This window comes from Hoplias malabaricus, chromosome 4 (assembly GCF_029633855.1).
Source record: "Hoplias malabaricus isolate fHopMal1 chromosome 4, fHopMal1.hap1, whole genome shotgun sequence".
Taxonomy (NCBI): Eukaryota; Metazoa; Chordata; class Actinopteri; order Characiformes; family Erythrinidae; genus Hoplias; species Hoplias malabaricus.
The window spans coordinates 42,775,641-42,791,796 of NC_089803.1; the positions used below are offsets into that span (position 1 = coordinate 42,775,641).

At 40.2% G+C, this 16,156-nt stretch overlaps 3 protein-coding genes across 5 annotated transcripts; 2 read left to right on the forward strand and 1 right to left on the reverse strand.

Moving 5' to 3' along the window:
* Positions 1-2,465: 2,465 nt before the first annotated feature.
* Positions 2,466-4,604, reverse strand: atp6v1f (ATPase H+ transporting V1 subunit F). The gene is made up of 2 exons (XM_066668423.1): positions 4,279-4,604; positions 2,466-3,236 (listed from the first exon to the last, which is right to left on the reverse strand). Exons 1-2 carry the CDS (start codon positions 4,434-4,436, stop codon positions 3,035-3,037), a joined length of 360 nt encoding a protein of 119 aa, XP_066524520.1. The 5' UTR covers positions 4,437-4,604; the 3' UTR covers positions 2,466-3,034.
* A 108-nt stretch (positions 4,605-4,712) lies between these two features.
* On the forward strand, positions 4,713-6,857 carry lamtor4 (late endosomal/lysosomal adaptor, MAPK and MTOR activator 4). 2 transcript variants are annotated; one of them, XM_066668424.1, is made up of 5 exons: positions 4,713-4,837; positions 5,042-5,165; positions 5,661-5,741; positions 5,881-6,022; positions 6,390-6,857. In XM_066668424.1, exons 2-5 carry the CDS (start codon positions 5,163-5,165, stop codon positions 6,485-6,487), a joined length of 324 nt encoding a protein of 107 aa, XP_066524521.1. In that variant the 5' UTR covers positions 4,713-4,837; positions 5,042-5,162; the 3' UTR covers positions 6,488-6,857. The 2 variants fall into 2 exon arrangements, with proteins under 2 accessions (XP_066524521.1, XP_066524522.1); XM_066668425.1 differs by having other exon boundaries at positions 4,728-4,837; positions 5,905-6,022.
* A 3,160-nt stretch (positions 6,858-10,017) lies between these two features.
* Positions 10,018-16,081, forward strand: gcc1 (GRIP and coiled-coil domain containing 1). 2 transcript variants are annotated; one of them, XM_066669480.1, is made up of 3 exons: positions 10,018-10,248; positions 11,743-12,885; positions 13,300-16,080. In XM_066669480.1, exons 2-3 carry the CDS (start codon positions 11,779-11,781, stop codon positions 14,623-14,625), a joined length of 2,433 nt encoding a protein of 810 aa, XP_066525577.1. In that variant the 5' UTR covers positions 10,018-10,248; positions 11,743-11,778; the 3' UTR covers positions 14,626-16,080. The 2 variants fall into 2 exon arrangements, with proteins under 2 accessions (XP_066525577.1, XP_066525578.1); XM_066669481.1 differs by lacking the exon at positions 10,018-10,248 and adding an exon at positions 10,278-10,614 and having other exon boundaries at positions 13,300-16,081.
* The last annotated feature ends 75 nt before the right edge of the window (positions 16,082-16,156 follow it).

Genomic DNA, 16,156 nt, shown 5'->3' on the forward strand with positions numbered 1-16,156 from the left:
GGTTGTGTTGTGGACATTCTTGGTCACTCACAATGAGAGCAGTATGCAATAAATCATGTCCAGTGCCTCACTGTTAAACAGCTATATAAACACATACACACATAGGGTTCAAGTGTGTTCCTTTCCTGCTCTGTGTGAATGGCCTTGGTCTCTTGTTGCTTTTGCTGTTGAGATATATCCCACTTTCCAAAAAATAAAAAATAAAAGAAGCAGTTGTTCCTGTGACTTTGTTCTCTCAGATTACAGCTTTCATGTTTCATGTGGAGTTTTACTTATTCAGAGAACACACTCTAAAACACTGCGTTTTTACTAGTGAGAACAGTCACTTGTACTGGAAGATGGGTGATCCAAGAGGGTGATTGAGTATACAAAGCTAGATAGAGAAGCCTAAATCCATACTCAAGTAAGACTAGCAGAAAATAAGCAAATAAATTATAGTGCCTACTTTGAAGCATTTCCTCATCAACATACTTAAGTAGAAATAAAATATTACCATTTTAAAATAAGTGTATTTAATGGTATTAATATTAAATGTCCAAATGTGTTAAAAGTCCTACCCCAAGTAGGATATTTTGTCAGTTACTAAACATGTCTACTATTGGCTGGCTGTTGTTACTATTGGTTGACAGACACATCCTCAGTAGGTCAGTGGAACTCTTTTTGCTGGAGTGATGGAGCACAATTCAGTGCCTTCAGGATGATTTAAAGGTGTTTCCAGGATTAATTATTCACCATCAGTATCTGACCTCACTAATGCTGTCATGGCTAAATGCCATCAGATCTTCAGTACAATCTACCAACTTATAATATTAAGACTTTGCAGAACTGGAAGCTGTTGCCACAATGAATGCATTACCACTTAATACACATAATTCCATAATAATTGATAGTGTTTCACAGATTTTAGTTTTTGTGTTAAAGCACGGAGACACCAAAATATGTAGGAAAGAAGTCTTCAGGAAACATAAATGTAGGGTGACCAGAAGTCCTCTTTTACCCGGACATGTGCTCTTTTTTAGACTTAAAAAAATGTCCGGGAAGTTCGAGAAGTGTTTCGTTCACAAACTAGTCCCGCCCCCCTACTCCGATTGGTTCGCTTGAGTGAGAAGGGGCGTGTGAAGTTGCCTAAAACCTTCTGACTGTAGAGCTACCGTTATTGGTCGATAACCTTCTCATTTAATTGGTCAGTCTGCACGTCAGTAGTCCTTGTTTACGTCAGGCAAAGCTCATATACCTACCCTCATCTCGAGCAGCTATGCCGAAACGCAAATGTAAGTTCTCGGATTAATTAAAAAAGAAATGCCCATGTTTTGTGTAGCAAATAAAGATGTAAAGGACCTGAAAGCACACATAGGTTCAGCTAAGCATACAACGGCGTGACCAGTCTTTGTTCATTTATGTACTCTATTAGTTTATGTGCCATATTATATGTTTTTCGTACCCACCTTACTGACCACGGATAATCCACAGATGTGGACCACTAAAGCAAAATGTGGCAGGTAACATTCACTTTTAGCACACATACAGTATAATAGCGTTCCCTTCCAAGATAGACATTACATCAAACGTTTTGAGTTCTATAAAGTGCATTACTATCATGCATGTTGCTTCTGTTTGTGACTTTAATCCTGGACATGGTTCGAAAATGCTTTCAAATTTAAACAACCACTAAACCCTTTTGTCTTGACACAGATTAGGCTTAATGACTTTAACAACACTTATATTCGATTAAAAATGTTACAGTACCCAATCCTATATTTAAAGCTCTGCTAGCGTTGTACAAATTGTTGAATCACAAAGTTCCCAAACTAAGTTTGTGCAACAGTGAGTAATATACATGTGACCCTCACACAATCTGTCTAGTTATTTCCAGGAAAGTCTGGCGCCTACATACATAATTTTACAGAAAGAGACATTCCTCCTAGCTTGTTTTTCTTTATGTATTTTTTAATGCCATTATCTGGTTGGTATCCACCAAGGGCATTATCCTGATTAGTTAGCGTGGTGTATGGTATTTGTATTATGTTATGTGTAAAATCACTTGATAATTAGTTTCTTTGTATGTTTTTACTTGGTTTTCCTCCAATTTGTAATCACTGCCAATTCCACACGCTACTGCTTTCTTCCCAAACACACAATGCTCTTTCCTCCGAGACATGTGTGTCATTACTTCAGGCTGTTATAATGCTACTCGACACCCTCTTACTGAGGAGGACTCTTAACAGTTGAGTTCTGTTATGTTAGGCAACAGACACTGACATGGGCTAGCATCATGTTGAGTAATGGGGAAACAGCAAGGCCAGAGAGAGTTGTGCAATGTTTGTGGCAACGCTGAGTACAAACTGTTTTCTCAATGATAGTGTTAGATGCCTGTTAGAGTCTGAGGCCCTGTAATTATTGTATACACATATACTGTAATATTTCATATGAATATAAACCATAAAACAATAGCAGGAGAACAGATTTGATTATTCTTTAATGTACATGGGAAAACGTCCTTGTAGTTCCCAACAAATAAGTTAACACACAATTGTTTGAACAGAAAGCCAGTTTGCATTGTTACTCAAAATAAAATGACACTTTATGCATCATTATAATAGTACTATTATTACAGCACTTTCATATTTAAAAATAACTAATTTAAATCTAGGGGTTATATTTAATCAATGAGGAATGTTCATTGTGCATAATATAAACGTACACAACTTTACATATTTCATTCAAATAATTCAATAATAAACAGGAATAAACATCAAGAGAAAAATTACAACTCAATCACAGAATCAAAAGGTGAGCATTGGTAAATATATTTCCGTTCTTCAAACATATGACAGAGACGATGAATAACATTCACAATAACAACACTTACACAAGTATTCAAGACGTAACCTAGCTCAAGCAAGGTGTGGGAGAGGAACCCAGTGAAAACCAACAGATTATCATCTGCTTGTTAATCAGGTGCCTGATAACAGCAAATATATCCACCAAGCTCCCTCAGCTTTCCCCTTCCACGAGGGAACCAAAGACTCTGGCTTTATCGGAAATCGTCTGCAGAGAACATGCCCTTAGCTCTGCGCAGGATGGAGTCCTTGGAGGCATCATATGGATGCTCTTTGGAGGGGATTTCCAGCACAGCTGGGATGGACTGCATATGAGCATCAATGGCATGGCGAATCATCTCTGCAATGAACTGGTTAATGAGGATGATCCCGATGTCACTCCGAGCCAGGAAACTCCTGTTTCAATGAACAAAAAAAAAAAAAAAGACTTCAGACATAAAACCCACACAAAGACTAAAAGATCTTAAATCTTAGACCAGCATTTCACATAGTTTTATGATTTTTTTTTTTTTTTGGTCATATACACTTGTCAACAAAAGTAAGCATCTAGAGGGAATATCTGATCATTCTTATATGCCAGATCCTTATTCAAATTTCCATTCTGCTCTAAATGGTGCAGCATTTTATTCTGGCCCTTATGAGACGATAAGCCCAACAAAAGGTCAGTGTCATCTTTGCAAATTATTAAGTCTATAATGATTTCTGATCAAGTTTCGTGTGTTCTCCCCGTGGGTTTCCTCCGGGTGTTCCGGTCTCCTCCCACGGTCCAAAAACACATGCTGGGAAGTGGATTGCTGACTCAAAAGTGTCCGTAGGTGTGAGTGTGTGTCACCCAGTAATGGACTGACGCCTTCATGGTGTCCCCCCACCTTGCGCACAGTGATTCCGGGTAGGTTCTGGACTCACTGTGTGTGTGTGTATAGTGTTTTTATGTTCCACCATTCGTTCTGGATAGTGATAACATAGCTGTACGTTTAGACACTCATATTGTGATCTCTGGTTCCTATTACCGAGACACTGTAAGGATATTCAATTCTGCATATTTCTGTACATCAAACCACTCTGAGTGACCCGGGTTACGAAATTAGGTGCAATTCCTTTTTTAAGGAAGTCTAGTGTGAAGCAGCCTCTTTCGCTCTGAGGGGGCTGCGCTGAGACTGTGGCCATTTTATATTTAAACCACTACTCTTCTGCCAAGTATACTGTCGACGCACGCTGCAGTGTTTTCCTAACGGCTCGTATGTGTGTGTTCGGTTAGCTAATACTATGAGAGGAAAGGCCTTTATGTATAAGTCCTGCTCTGTACCCACAGTAAAGCCGCGCTAGCCTCGCTGACTGACTTGCGAGTCATCCGAGGAGATTAACAGTTGAAAATCACGACGCTTAGGTTACACTTTGTCTAAGATCCGTGTGTTTGTGTGTAGTGGGAAGCACGTACTTGAAGGTCTCCTCAATCTCTGTGACGCTGGTGTCCTTCTCCACCACTAAGAAGTTGGGTTTTCGGTTCTTGTTGAGTTCCCCGATTCCCCCGAGCAGGAACCCGGTACAGGTGTCTTCATCTCCGATCACGGCGATCAGCTTCCCCCGGCCCGCCATCGACCCCAAGTTTAGGCTAAACACACAAATGTTACACACAAATGCCAAAAGAAGCAGTGGCTGATCTGTTTCTGTCTCCTCTCCGGGTCACATGCTCCTGTCAGCTGAGCTCCTCTCAGGCCTGAGTTAGGGCTCTGTTCCAAATCACTTCACGTACCCTACACACTACACCGCGGAGGGAATTAAACTGCAGCTTCTGCAACCGCATTTGGCCCAGTTTCCGGGTATAAACATGCAGGTGTATGGCTGACGGTAAATGACCTTATGTTCGACATTTAGCTCAGTGTCTTGGGCATAGAAGCCGCACTTCCCTGAGAGTGCACTACAGAGGGAGCAAGGAGCCGTTTGAGCCTTACCCTCGAGGAATGTATTTCTCCCGGTGACTGACTCTAACGCTGATCGTGAGTGCTCCTTCTGCTGGATTATTTAAGCACTCAATTACTCAACTGTGTGTGTAAAAATAATATACGGTATTTATATAGTATTCATATATCTATCTCAAAGGGCAGAAATTGAAAAATTGCCTAGAATATAGATAAAAAAATTATGAAATAAGGATGAATGGATTTAACTATCTTTTTCACCGTCATTATTATTACTCTCAGTCAGCAGATGGCGCTGTGGTTATTCTCGGTTGTAGAAGAGAGCTCTACCATCACGTGAGGGATACAGCTCAAAGTAATCAGTAAAGGCTTTTCTTCGTCTCAGCCGCAGAGAGCAGATAAAATGGTATGTATTTTACTCTTTATGTACTTCATTCTGTGACTGTCACTGGGCAGGGGTCCGTGAATTCTCTGGGCTCAAAGTGCTTTCGACTGTGTATCAGATGTATTGTGTGATGTTTCAGCTGCTCGTTGTGAACATTTTATTAACTCCAGGAGGGTATTTCACAAAGAATTTCTCATTTAGCCAGATAAGTTAAGATCAACGTCCACATTTCTATTGGACAGTCCTCAACTTAGCTCTTAAGTTACATTAAATGAGAAGTCCCACTTTTTTATGGAATACTATTTGTACTTTATGTCTTTAGTTAACCTATTCAGTGTCTTCCTGTTCCTAAGTTAAATCTTCTGAAGTTTAAGCTCTTGATAAATGTGTTAGAGCCCATAAAGTACAACAAAAACCAGAATGCCCATGGTCTACGTCTCTCTCTCTCTCTCTCTCTGCCTCTCACTCACTCACACACAAATTATCTGTCGCTCTCCTCTTTTTTCCTCATGGAAGACCACAGCCCTTACACAGGGTTTGGAGAGGATCCCTGATCAGATTGGATACCTGGTAATCAGTGAGGATGGAGTGCTTGCAGTAAGTGTTTACTCTTTACAGCCTTGTATATCTAAATGGGTACAGAGCAAACATGGGGTGCAAGGTTACAAGTATAATAATGGGACAGGGCTTGTTTTTAGAATTACTTTTGTAGAATTTGAATTCTGAGAATTCACAGGTGGTTCTTTGTGTTGTCGGCCAGTCTTCAGGAGAGCTGGAGAATGATGAACACACTGCAGGAGTGATCATGCAGATGGTTCGTACAGCTTGTCGCTTTAGGCTTCATGGTGCAGCAGAGCCACCCTTCAAACGCATGTCAGGTAAGAGATTGTGTCTCCAGAGGGACCACTTTTACCTTTAGGGGTGAAAAAAGGGATATATTTTTAGTCCTCCAGTTTACAATGTAAATATACCCTAAAAGTACAAAGCTGATTTTCATGTCCATCATTGTGTTATAAATGTATACAGATAATGTATACATTATCCTTCACATATGTAAAAAGTTAAAACATGCTCTTTTAACAACTTTTAGATTTTTTTCAAATATAAAATATTCAATATTCACCCTGCAGTAACACAAGCCGATATATCTTCTGATCAGTTATATTGTTGTGGGTTTTTTTTTTTTTTGGTCTGTACAAAGGTAAACAAATAATAACAATGATATTTGTTTAATTTTGTCCACAGTGATGTTTGAGGACTATGTTTATGCAGTGACGATCTCTGGTCAGAAAGTATTTGTAGTGAAACGGCAGAACAACCAACGGGAACCTGTGAATGTCTAACAATGTCATGGAATTACACATTAATGGACTATGCGCAATCTAATAAACACCCTGATTAGAGTGCTCCCGCCTTGCATTCAGTGATTCTGGGTAGGGTCCGGACCCACCCCTGAACTGGATACACAGTTACAGATAATGAAAAGGAATGACAAATAAATTAACTTTTTTTTTTGTGGGGACTTTTTAATATTTGATATCACATTTTGCTAATTGATCATTTTTGAGTTAAGCATTATTGTAAATGCAAATAGCTAGCTGGAAGAAGTAAGCATGTTACAAGTTTATCCTAAGAGAGTCAGTACTAGAAGCACCTGTGATGTGTTTAATTAACTGTACTGAGCCCATGCGCAGGGAGGTTGGTTTGGAATTATGTTGAATAAATATTTAATATATAAACAAATTTGCATAATTGTTGGACTGTTTTTGACCTTGTCATGCTAAGCATTTTTTGTGATATATCCCAGACAAAAGGCTTCTTTCTCAAAACTTTCAAAATTACATTTTAGGATGCATTCTCAACACTGATGATATACACTGCACCAATAGGCAGCAAAATATATTGATCAATAATATCCTGTTTCACTTTCCTGTCTTTTTTGTAAAGGAAACTAAATTTAAATCAGTTCAGAAGCACATGATATGACAACATTGATTTAAGTGGGGTTTAATATAATCACACAATATAATCACTAGAGTAGAAGAGTGTAGTCAGATGTGAAGTACTCGCAGCATGCAAACCAGCATATTTTTTAAATGTAAGGCCAAGACTCATAATAGTGGCATAACAAACTCAGTTAAGGGCCATCTGTCAGGAGTGGCACTGGGGCAGTATGTAGAGGAAGAAAAGAGGAAGGTATGTAGTTGAAATGTTTCAGAACAGGAACTGGTTAGAACCAACAGACTTATTCAAATTAAACGGTTTTCTGAAAATGAAATAATTTTCCTGTGTTATTCTTCCGCTTGTTTCCTTTTTGAATCTCTGAATAGTTTTTCCCCTCTCTAGTACTGTGCTTCTGGTGTTTCTCCCATTTTACCATTTACTGGTTCAGTCACTCATAGACCGGAGTGATTCAGACTCATAGAGTCTAGCATAAGGCCTGAACAGTTCAATCCAATAAACTCAAAGACAATCTCTTAACTACCATTGACATTAATAATTGACAGCATTTTGTTACATAAATAGATGGTGTCTTAATACCTTGATAGCATGCTAGTAAAATACATTGAACAATCACTAAATTAGGAACACCTACCTTGCATCTCCGCTGAGAATGATCCACCACCAAAATCATACCTGCTCAGTGGTGGTCCTGACCATTGAAGAACAGAATGAAATAGGGATATAAAAGTATGCAGAGAAACAGATGGAGAACAGTCACAAAATGAACAATGAAAGTAGGTGTTCCTAATCCAGAGATCATTCAGTGTGCATAATACAAATACGTTTTTATTGTTGACAACTAGAAATATTGATTGGTACAAGAAACATTGTGATTCAATCTCTCTTAATCTCTTAAATATGCTGTTTTTCCACACATCTTTAAGACATATGTCAACAGTCTGTCCTAATAGGATGCTTTTTACGCAGTCTGGATGTGTTCTATTTATATTATAGGTTTGGTTTTTGCACTGACACAAATATTCAAAGCAAACTGAAAATATACAATTTATCAAAAGAATACAGTTCATACTGAAATAAACAAGAATATGGAGATACCTCTTTTAAACCCTCAAATAGGTCTTGACTGGGATTGAACATTCAGAAAAGATTAATTTCATTGATTTAATTTTATGCTAATACATATGCAGAACAAAACAACACCTTCATTGTCTCTACAGTCACTGTACTCTCTCTCAGCTCCACTGAATATGCAAGAGTATTTTTTAGTTCTACAGACTTAACACTGATGTGGTGGTGTGTTAATAATTTTTGTGCTTTTACAAGTGGATCAAATAGCAGGACTGGACATTTTAAATCCCTCATTGTCACTGCTGAGTCCACCAGCCTAAAATATCCGGCCAACAGCATCAAGTGACCACTAATAAAGGATTAGGATGACCAACACAGGCAACAGATTAGCTACCGTCTCTGATTGACATCTACAAAGTGGACCAACGAGGTAGGTGTTGAACAGAGTGGACAGTGTCTGGACACATTCTTTAAAAACTCCAGCAACACTGACCACTGCTGATCGACAAGTTCCAGTGTAATGCACAATAGCACACCACCACCACCACCATGTCAGAGTTACTGCAGCACTGAGACTGAGCCACCACCCTAATCATGCTCTGTGATGGTCCTGTGGGTGTAAGTCACTCAGATTTGGACAGAACCGCAGAGAAACACATTAGGGACTGATGTGCTTTTCATTAGATCCCATGACCAAAATGTCAATTTGGCTAACCAATTTTAACAGTCTTTAACTCCTCATTTCCATGGCCACAAGTGTGTGGCACCTAGACATTCAGAATGCTTCTACAAACATTTGTAAAAGAATGGGTCCAAATGGGTTACCATGATAAGATGCCACCTGTGCAAGTTGTGCATCTGTCCAGCTGTGAAATTTCCTCAATACTAAATATTCCACAGTCAACTGTCAGTGGTATTATAACACTGTGGAAGCGACTGGGAATGACAGAAGCTGAGAAATTAAGTGGTAGGCTGCATAAAATGACTGAGAGGGGTCAGCGGATGCTGAGGCACATATTGCGCAGAGGATGCCAACTTTCTGCAGAGTCAATTGCTACAGACCTCCAATTGTAATGTGGCCCTCATATTAGCATAGAGAGCTTCATGGAATGGGTTTCCATGGCTGAGCAGCTAGCCTTACATCAGCAAACACAATTAAAAGCGAAAACATGTTCTCTGGGGTGACAAATCACACTTCTCCATCTGGCAATCTGATGGACGTGTCTGGGTTTGGCGTTTGCCTGGAGAGTGGTATTTCTCTGACTGCATTTTGTCAAGTGTAAAGTTTGTTGGAGACGGGAATATGGTGTGGGGTTATCCTGCTCCTAACTTTGTGGGAACAGTTTGTGGATGGTCCCTTCCTGTTCCAACATGAGTGCACTCCAGTGCACAAAATAATCCAGTGCACAAAAATACTTTTGGCAATATAGTGTAGATAGACTACAGTCTGTAACTGTAGAACTACAAAGTGCTTCTGCCCTGTCATTGGAATTAAGAGAATGAACAGTGACAGTAAACAATTGTAAATAGTTTTATTATGGCTGAGCAGTGTACATTGGGAATTAAGAATTAATTACGTTGGCTTGAAAATAATTAACACATGGCCTGTGTTAATTAAAAAAAATTTGTGGTAACCTATGATATACCAAGAACTCTTTTAATTTGTGGCATTTATCACAAAGCCTGTACCTCAAACCATACTTTTATTTTGCTACCTACCGTTTTGATCGTTAGAATCAAGAATCGTTTGGAAAATAATCATTGGATCGACTCCCCTGGTCTCATTACGGAATGGAGTCGACTCCTGTATTCATGGAGTCAAGCAGCCCTAATGTTTACATACAGTCCTGACCAAGGCTAAGGAATGAAAATGCGTGTACTTATACTTTGTTACGAGTCTTTGTGGTTGATTTAGCCCAGTTTATTCAGGGGAGACGAAGGCAGTCGATTATTGATATAAACTGTGTTGGGGCAGTGGCGTACGTCACGTCCTGTGGGAGTGAGAGAGAAGCAGGAAGAGACGATGAGGAGGATGGCGATGACACGTAGCTGACAGACTTTCAATTTTCAGGTACAGATGGAGCGGGTGCAATGTGTTTAAACAACAGAGTACTCTACAGGACATGTCTACCGTTCGGCGGTTGTGTTTGTGAGGGGTGCTGTTGGGCTGAGCTGTGCTGAGGGCCTGTTATCTTTCCCGGTCGGTTTGTTTTTAGCTGCAGCTTCATTGCTGTTCAGCAGCAGATTTATACCACGCATAAGTCTGCAGTAACCAGTTAACAACCAACTCTGGTAATAACAGTCACAGTAAGGTGTTAGGTAAACAGCTCGGTGGCGGTTAACAGTTTGAGCATAGTCTGCCATATTCAGTTTGAAAAGCACATACTCCGCATTATTATGGCGAGGTCCCATTGCGAGTACCAAAACCATCCTGACGGTATTTTAACCTGATACATTTTCTCTCTTCATCTCCTTAAACTGTTGTTTTTGATGTCTTTAAACACCCAAGTGTTGTACATAGTTAACGTTTTTATTTTTTGCCAGAAGATGTATCATGAGTGAAATAAGCAATGGCTAAGTTGAAACTGCAGTGTTCCAAAGACTGTTTCAGACGAGCACATTCAGAGAATCCGAGGGTTTATTACATCACAAACCTTGGGAGCCAGTCCCATTAATTTGCGGGGCAGGGTATCTAAGTAGTTTTTTTTTTTTTTTTTTCCGGAAGAGGATTTATGTATGTATGTATGTATGTGTGTGTGTGTGTGTGTGTGTATATATAAACGTGCTCTTCTAATAGGACGTTGTGTATTCTAAACTTTTCAAATAGTTAGTAGTTAAGTGAAGTTAATAATAGCATTAACTTCACTTAACTTGAGGAACTAAATTCAACTTTAGGCTGAAAAGGATCTGTGGATCTGTGCAATGTTTCAGTGCCTAACCTGTATATATTTAGTCATGCAGTTTACACTGGCTTCTTGTTACTTTCTTCATAGATGACAATGTTCTGTTTATGATGTTTAAAACTCTTAATGTCTTAGCACTAACCTTACTGATTGTCTGAAGCGTTTATGCCTATCCAGACCAATTGATGCAGACTAACTGCAAACATCCAGCCTCTCAGCTAGTGGAAGACCATTGTCTCATAGGATACAGGTTATAAAGAGCATTTCAGAAAATATTAGGTGTTTGGGGCTTTTACGCCTAGTATAAATATTTGTTGGTTTTAGTTGCTAATTGTCCAATGTGGCTAATTTTTGTAATTTTGCTGTTATTTTCATATAATACTGTTTATATCTTTCTTATATTTTAGTTAATTTTAATGAAAATCTATTGGCCATTTTGTTACTTAAACAATAACATATAAATAAAGCCAGTGAAACTCAATTTAGTTTTTATTTTAAGGGAACACACTAAATTGTGCATAGATTCTCTGTGAAAAAGACTGAACCACATATTTAAAGCATTTATTCTAACAGTGACCAAACTTTTAGAAGTCTCTGTTGTAACAACCAGCATTGTGGTTACTGAAACATTTTCACTTCCTTTTCTACAACTTTTTTTGTAGGTTTGACTTTGAAACCACTGTAAGGTTGTCCTCACCATGGAGAAGTTTGGTATGAGCTTTGGTGGAGGCCCAAGCAAGAAAGAACTGCTTGATACTATAGAGGCCCAGAAGAAGGAGCTCATCAAATATCAGACACGATTTAAAGATGTAGTACGAGCCTATAAAAGTTTACTGAAGGAGAAAGAAGCATTGGAAGCGAGTCTAAAAGTCCTCACTGTGTCTCAGGAGGTGGATTTAACATTGCATAGCAATGATCCATCTTCTGTTGGGTTCACAAACCAAGCAGAGTGCACTATGCCCAGTGACCTCGCGGATGATCATTGTTCCCTTCATAGTGAGGACAGCTTGGATACTGCAGTTTCTGTTGACACACCTACGAGCGTGACCAGTAGCAGCACAAAAGGAGACCCTGCAGAAGAGGATCAGAGTGGATCTGGAGAGGGAGTTTTGCCAGGGTCTGCAGGGCCTAATGTAGGTCACCGTTCAGAGGAAGCAAATGGCTCAGAAAGTGGTATTAGTTCTAGCAGCAGTACTGGCATGGAGCAACCCTTGGCTTCAGCAATAGCTGAAGCAGACCGCCGAATATTTCAACTCAAGACCCAATTGTCTACTTTGACCAACTCCTTGGCTACAGTCACTCAGGAAAAGTCTAGAATGGAGGCTTCCTTCCAAGCAGACAAGCGTAAAATGAAGCAGGAGCTTGAGGAGTTGCAGGGGAAGATGGAGGACGCACACAGGCAGCACCAGAATGAGCTCCAAGCTATACAGGAGCAGCTTGCTGAGGCTAAGGCCCGTGTCATCACACAGCAGCACGAACGAGAACAGGAGCAAGGTGACCATGCCCACATGCTCCGTGAGCTTCAAAAACTCCTGCAGGAGGAGAGGAACCAGAGGCAAGATGCTGAACTCAAGCTGGAGGATGCGAGAGAAGCACTGGTTGAGACCATGCAAGCTGCCGACCGGGGTCTTGATTATGAGGAGCAGGTGAAGAAGATGGCTGAGGAGTGTGAGATGCTGAGGAAAAGTTTGCAAGCCTCAGAGACTGAGAGGAGTAAACCTGATCCACGGGTCGAGGAACTGCAACAAGAGATTGCTGACCTCAGAGCACTCTTTAACCAGCAGATTCAGCAGGAGGTTAAGAAGGTATTGGCTTAAAATATTTTTATTTAATAGTTATTATGTACTCATTTTGGACCTCATTAAAAAACTAAACTAGTTTGATTTTTAACTAAATAAGTTTTAATCACCAGCTAAAAATGTGCTTAAATTAGTGATATGGCCATATATTAAATATACATTTTTTTATGCCTTACGTATCACTGATATTGTCAGCACATTAAATATTGAAATAACTGTGTCATTATGAAGAGAACATAATCATAAAGTTTAGATGTATTTAATATAACATGGTATTTGATATGCAGAATCATGTTATGTACAGTTGTATTTCTCCATTTTTACACATAGAATCTTCTTTCTGTTCTACATAAATTGAGAACGGCAATGTAACTTAAAGATGTATGCAGCAACATTTTATATTTACACTTATGTCTGCAGGTTGCTCATGCAGAAGTGTGTTTGCGAGAGCAGGCACAGTTGGAGGAGGGTCGAGTAGCCAGTCTAGAGGAAAGGGTTTCTGAGCTATCAGAACTGCTGGGTGCTTGTGAGAAAGCCAGGCAAAAGGAACTACAGAATGCTCAGAGACTACGGGAGCGCATCCTTCAGCTGGACACAGAGAACAAGACTCTTGCCATCGCAGCGAGCTCTAGAACCGGCACCTCAGAGCTTGGAATCGATGAAACAAATTTGGATGTGAACGTGTTAAAAGACAAGCTGGAGAAAGTGAAGAAGCTGCTACAGTTGGCAGCACAGAGGTCTCAGGACCAAAGTTTGGAGATTGAGAAACTGATGCAGGGAGACTCAGGGCAGGGAGGTGAAGTTTCAGATGGAGAGAAGGCCTCTGTGCTGTACTATCAACAAGAGCTGCGTCAGCTGAAAGAGGAGTTTGAGCGATACAAAGTACGGGCACAGGTGGTACTGAAAAACAAGAACACAAAAGATGGAAATCAGGCCAAAGAACTTGAGGAAGCCCGCGACCAACTGGCCGAACTAAAAGAGAAATACATCAACCTGCGCATTCACTCAGATGAGGCAGAGGCCCAGCACAAGCGTGAGTTTGAGGATCGTCAGCAGGCTTTTATTGCCGTTCAGCAGAGCCACAAACAGGAGCTTGAGAAATTGGAGGCTCAGCACAGAGAGGACTTCTTGCGTATGGAGGAGGAGATGCACAAGCAAAGGGACCGCACCATGGCCTTGCTCGCAGAGAAGGACCTTGAGTTGGAACAACTCAGAGCCGCAGCAATGATTGGCCTCCAAAGGCAGAGTGTAAGTGATACCACAGCAGAGAGGGGGAGTGGAGTGGATGGAGAGAATGTAGAAGGTGGTGGTTCTGCATACGAAGAAAGTGAGATCATTGCACAGGCGCTAAGGCTCGCTGGCCCAAATGAGCCTACTTTATTGCTGTATGCTGAACAGCTGGCCCGGAAGGAGGTGGAGATTTCTGCTTTGCGCAAACAGAAGCATCGGCTGGAGGAAGACATACATCACTTACAAGAAAAAATAATCGCTAATGGTGAGAGGCATGAGGAGGAAGTGGGTGAGCTACGAGCCCAGCTGGAAAAGCGTATTCGTGACCAAGGCAGGGATGGAGCCAACCTGGAATATCTTAAGAATGTCATCTACAGGTTCCTCACACTCCAGGACTCTAGAGGGCGTCAGCAAACACTCACAGCCATCCTTACAATCCTTCATTTCAGCCCACAAGAAAAACAGGCTGTGGTGAAGCAACAAGCACAGAGTTGGTGGACACCTGGAAGGAGATGATGAATAAATATACTAAACTGTGGATTTCTTTATTTTGAAAAAAGACACATTATGTTTTTCAGGGTTTCTGTTGTCTGTTTTAAAATTAAACCAAATTGTGTTAATTAGCTGCATTACCCTGAATGTCACTTTGTTCTTTCTAAAACTCAAAGTTTGTGTTGCTTCTTACGTTCCCTGTGAATCCCTGTTTATAGCTTAGTCCTAACTGGGGAAAGACTTAATAGGATGCCTATGCAAGACTTGGCCTCTTGTTCCAGAGCCGTGCACTCCAAAAAAAGTTAAACAAGAAAACACTACACTATGATTAAAAAAAAGTGTTTTAATTTAACAATATTAAGCAATACCAAAGAAAGCTTTGAAGCGTGTGAATGTTTGCAGTAACCCATGAGCCTCCCATAAATAAAAACCTACCCAGAGAATCTGTGTTAGACTTGCTAACCTTGTAGAAAGAGTCATTAAATTTGCATGTAACACAGTGATTTCCCCCCATTCTTGTTTATACTCATTAGTGAGGGGTGAGCAATACGACTATTATATCATCATTCATTATCTGTAACCGCTTATTCAGTTCAGGGTCGCGGTGGGTCCAGAGCCTACCTGGAATCATTGGGCGCAAGGTGGGAATACACACTGGAGGGGGCGCCAGTCCTTCACAGGGCAACACAGACACACACACATTCACTCACACCTACGAACACTTTTGAGTCGCCAATCCACCTACTAACGTGTGTTTTTGGACTGTGGAAGGAAACCGGAGCACCCGGAGGAAACCCACACGGACACGGGGAGAACACACCAACTCCTCACAGACAGTCACCCGGAGTGGGAATCAAACCCACAACCTCCAGGTCCCTGGAGCTCTGTGACACTACCTGCTGCGCCACCGTGCTGCCCTATTATATCATCACAATTCTTTTTTTTAAGCATATTGTGTATGTCATTAGTTTTTAAGAGCATAGACCAACTGAATTTTCTATTGCAATGAAGTATAATTTGTCCTGTTTAATTGGATTTAGTGCAATATGTTGAAAGGAAGGGGAAAAAAAAGGCATTGTCTGTTTTTACTTCTAGTCAATAAGATTTTACTTGTGTAAAAATACTGGGTATTGTGATCGTATTTTTACCTACCCACTATTAGTCATAATATAATTGTTATTCTATGACCCTCAGTTGCGCTTGCACCTGCTCAAACATTTTTGAAAGCATCGGTTAATTATCGGACTGTATAACATTACACAAAAAACAAACACTAAGTGTCAGTGGTGTGATTCTCCATATCTGCTGTTAGACTTTATAATTTTCTTGTTCATAATTTCTTCAGTAATTCCATCAACATGACTGTCAGCATTTAAACAACTGTCACAATTACAGTGCTGCACCTTCTGTATCTAAATGTAATTATAAACTAGGTTTTGTGCTGTTTGATTTTTTACTTAAAATTGTTAAGTGTAACTTATCAAATGTATATTTTGAATTCTTAAATTAAAACTATTTTTCTCTGCAAGGCATTGCTGTGCATTCACTCATGAGA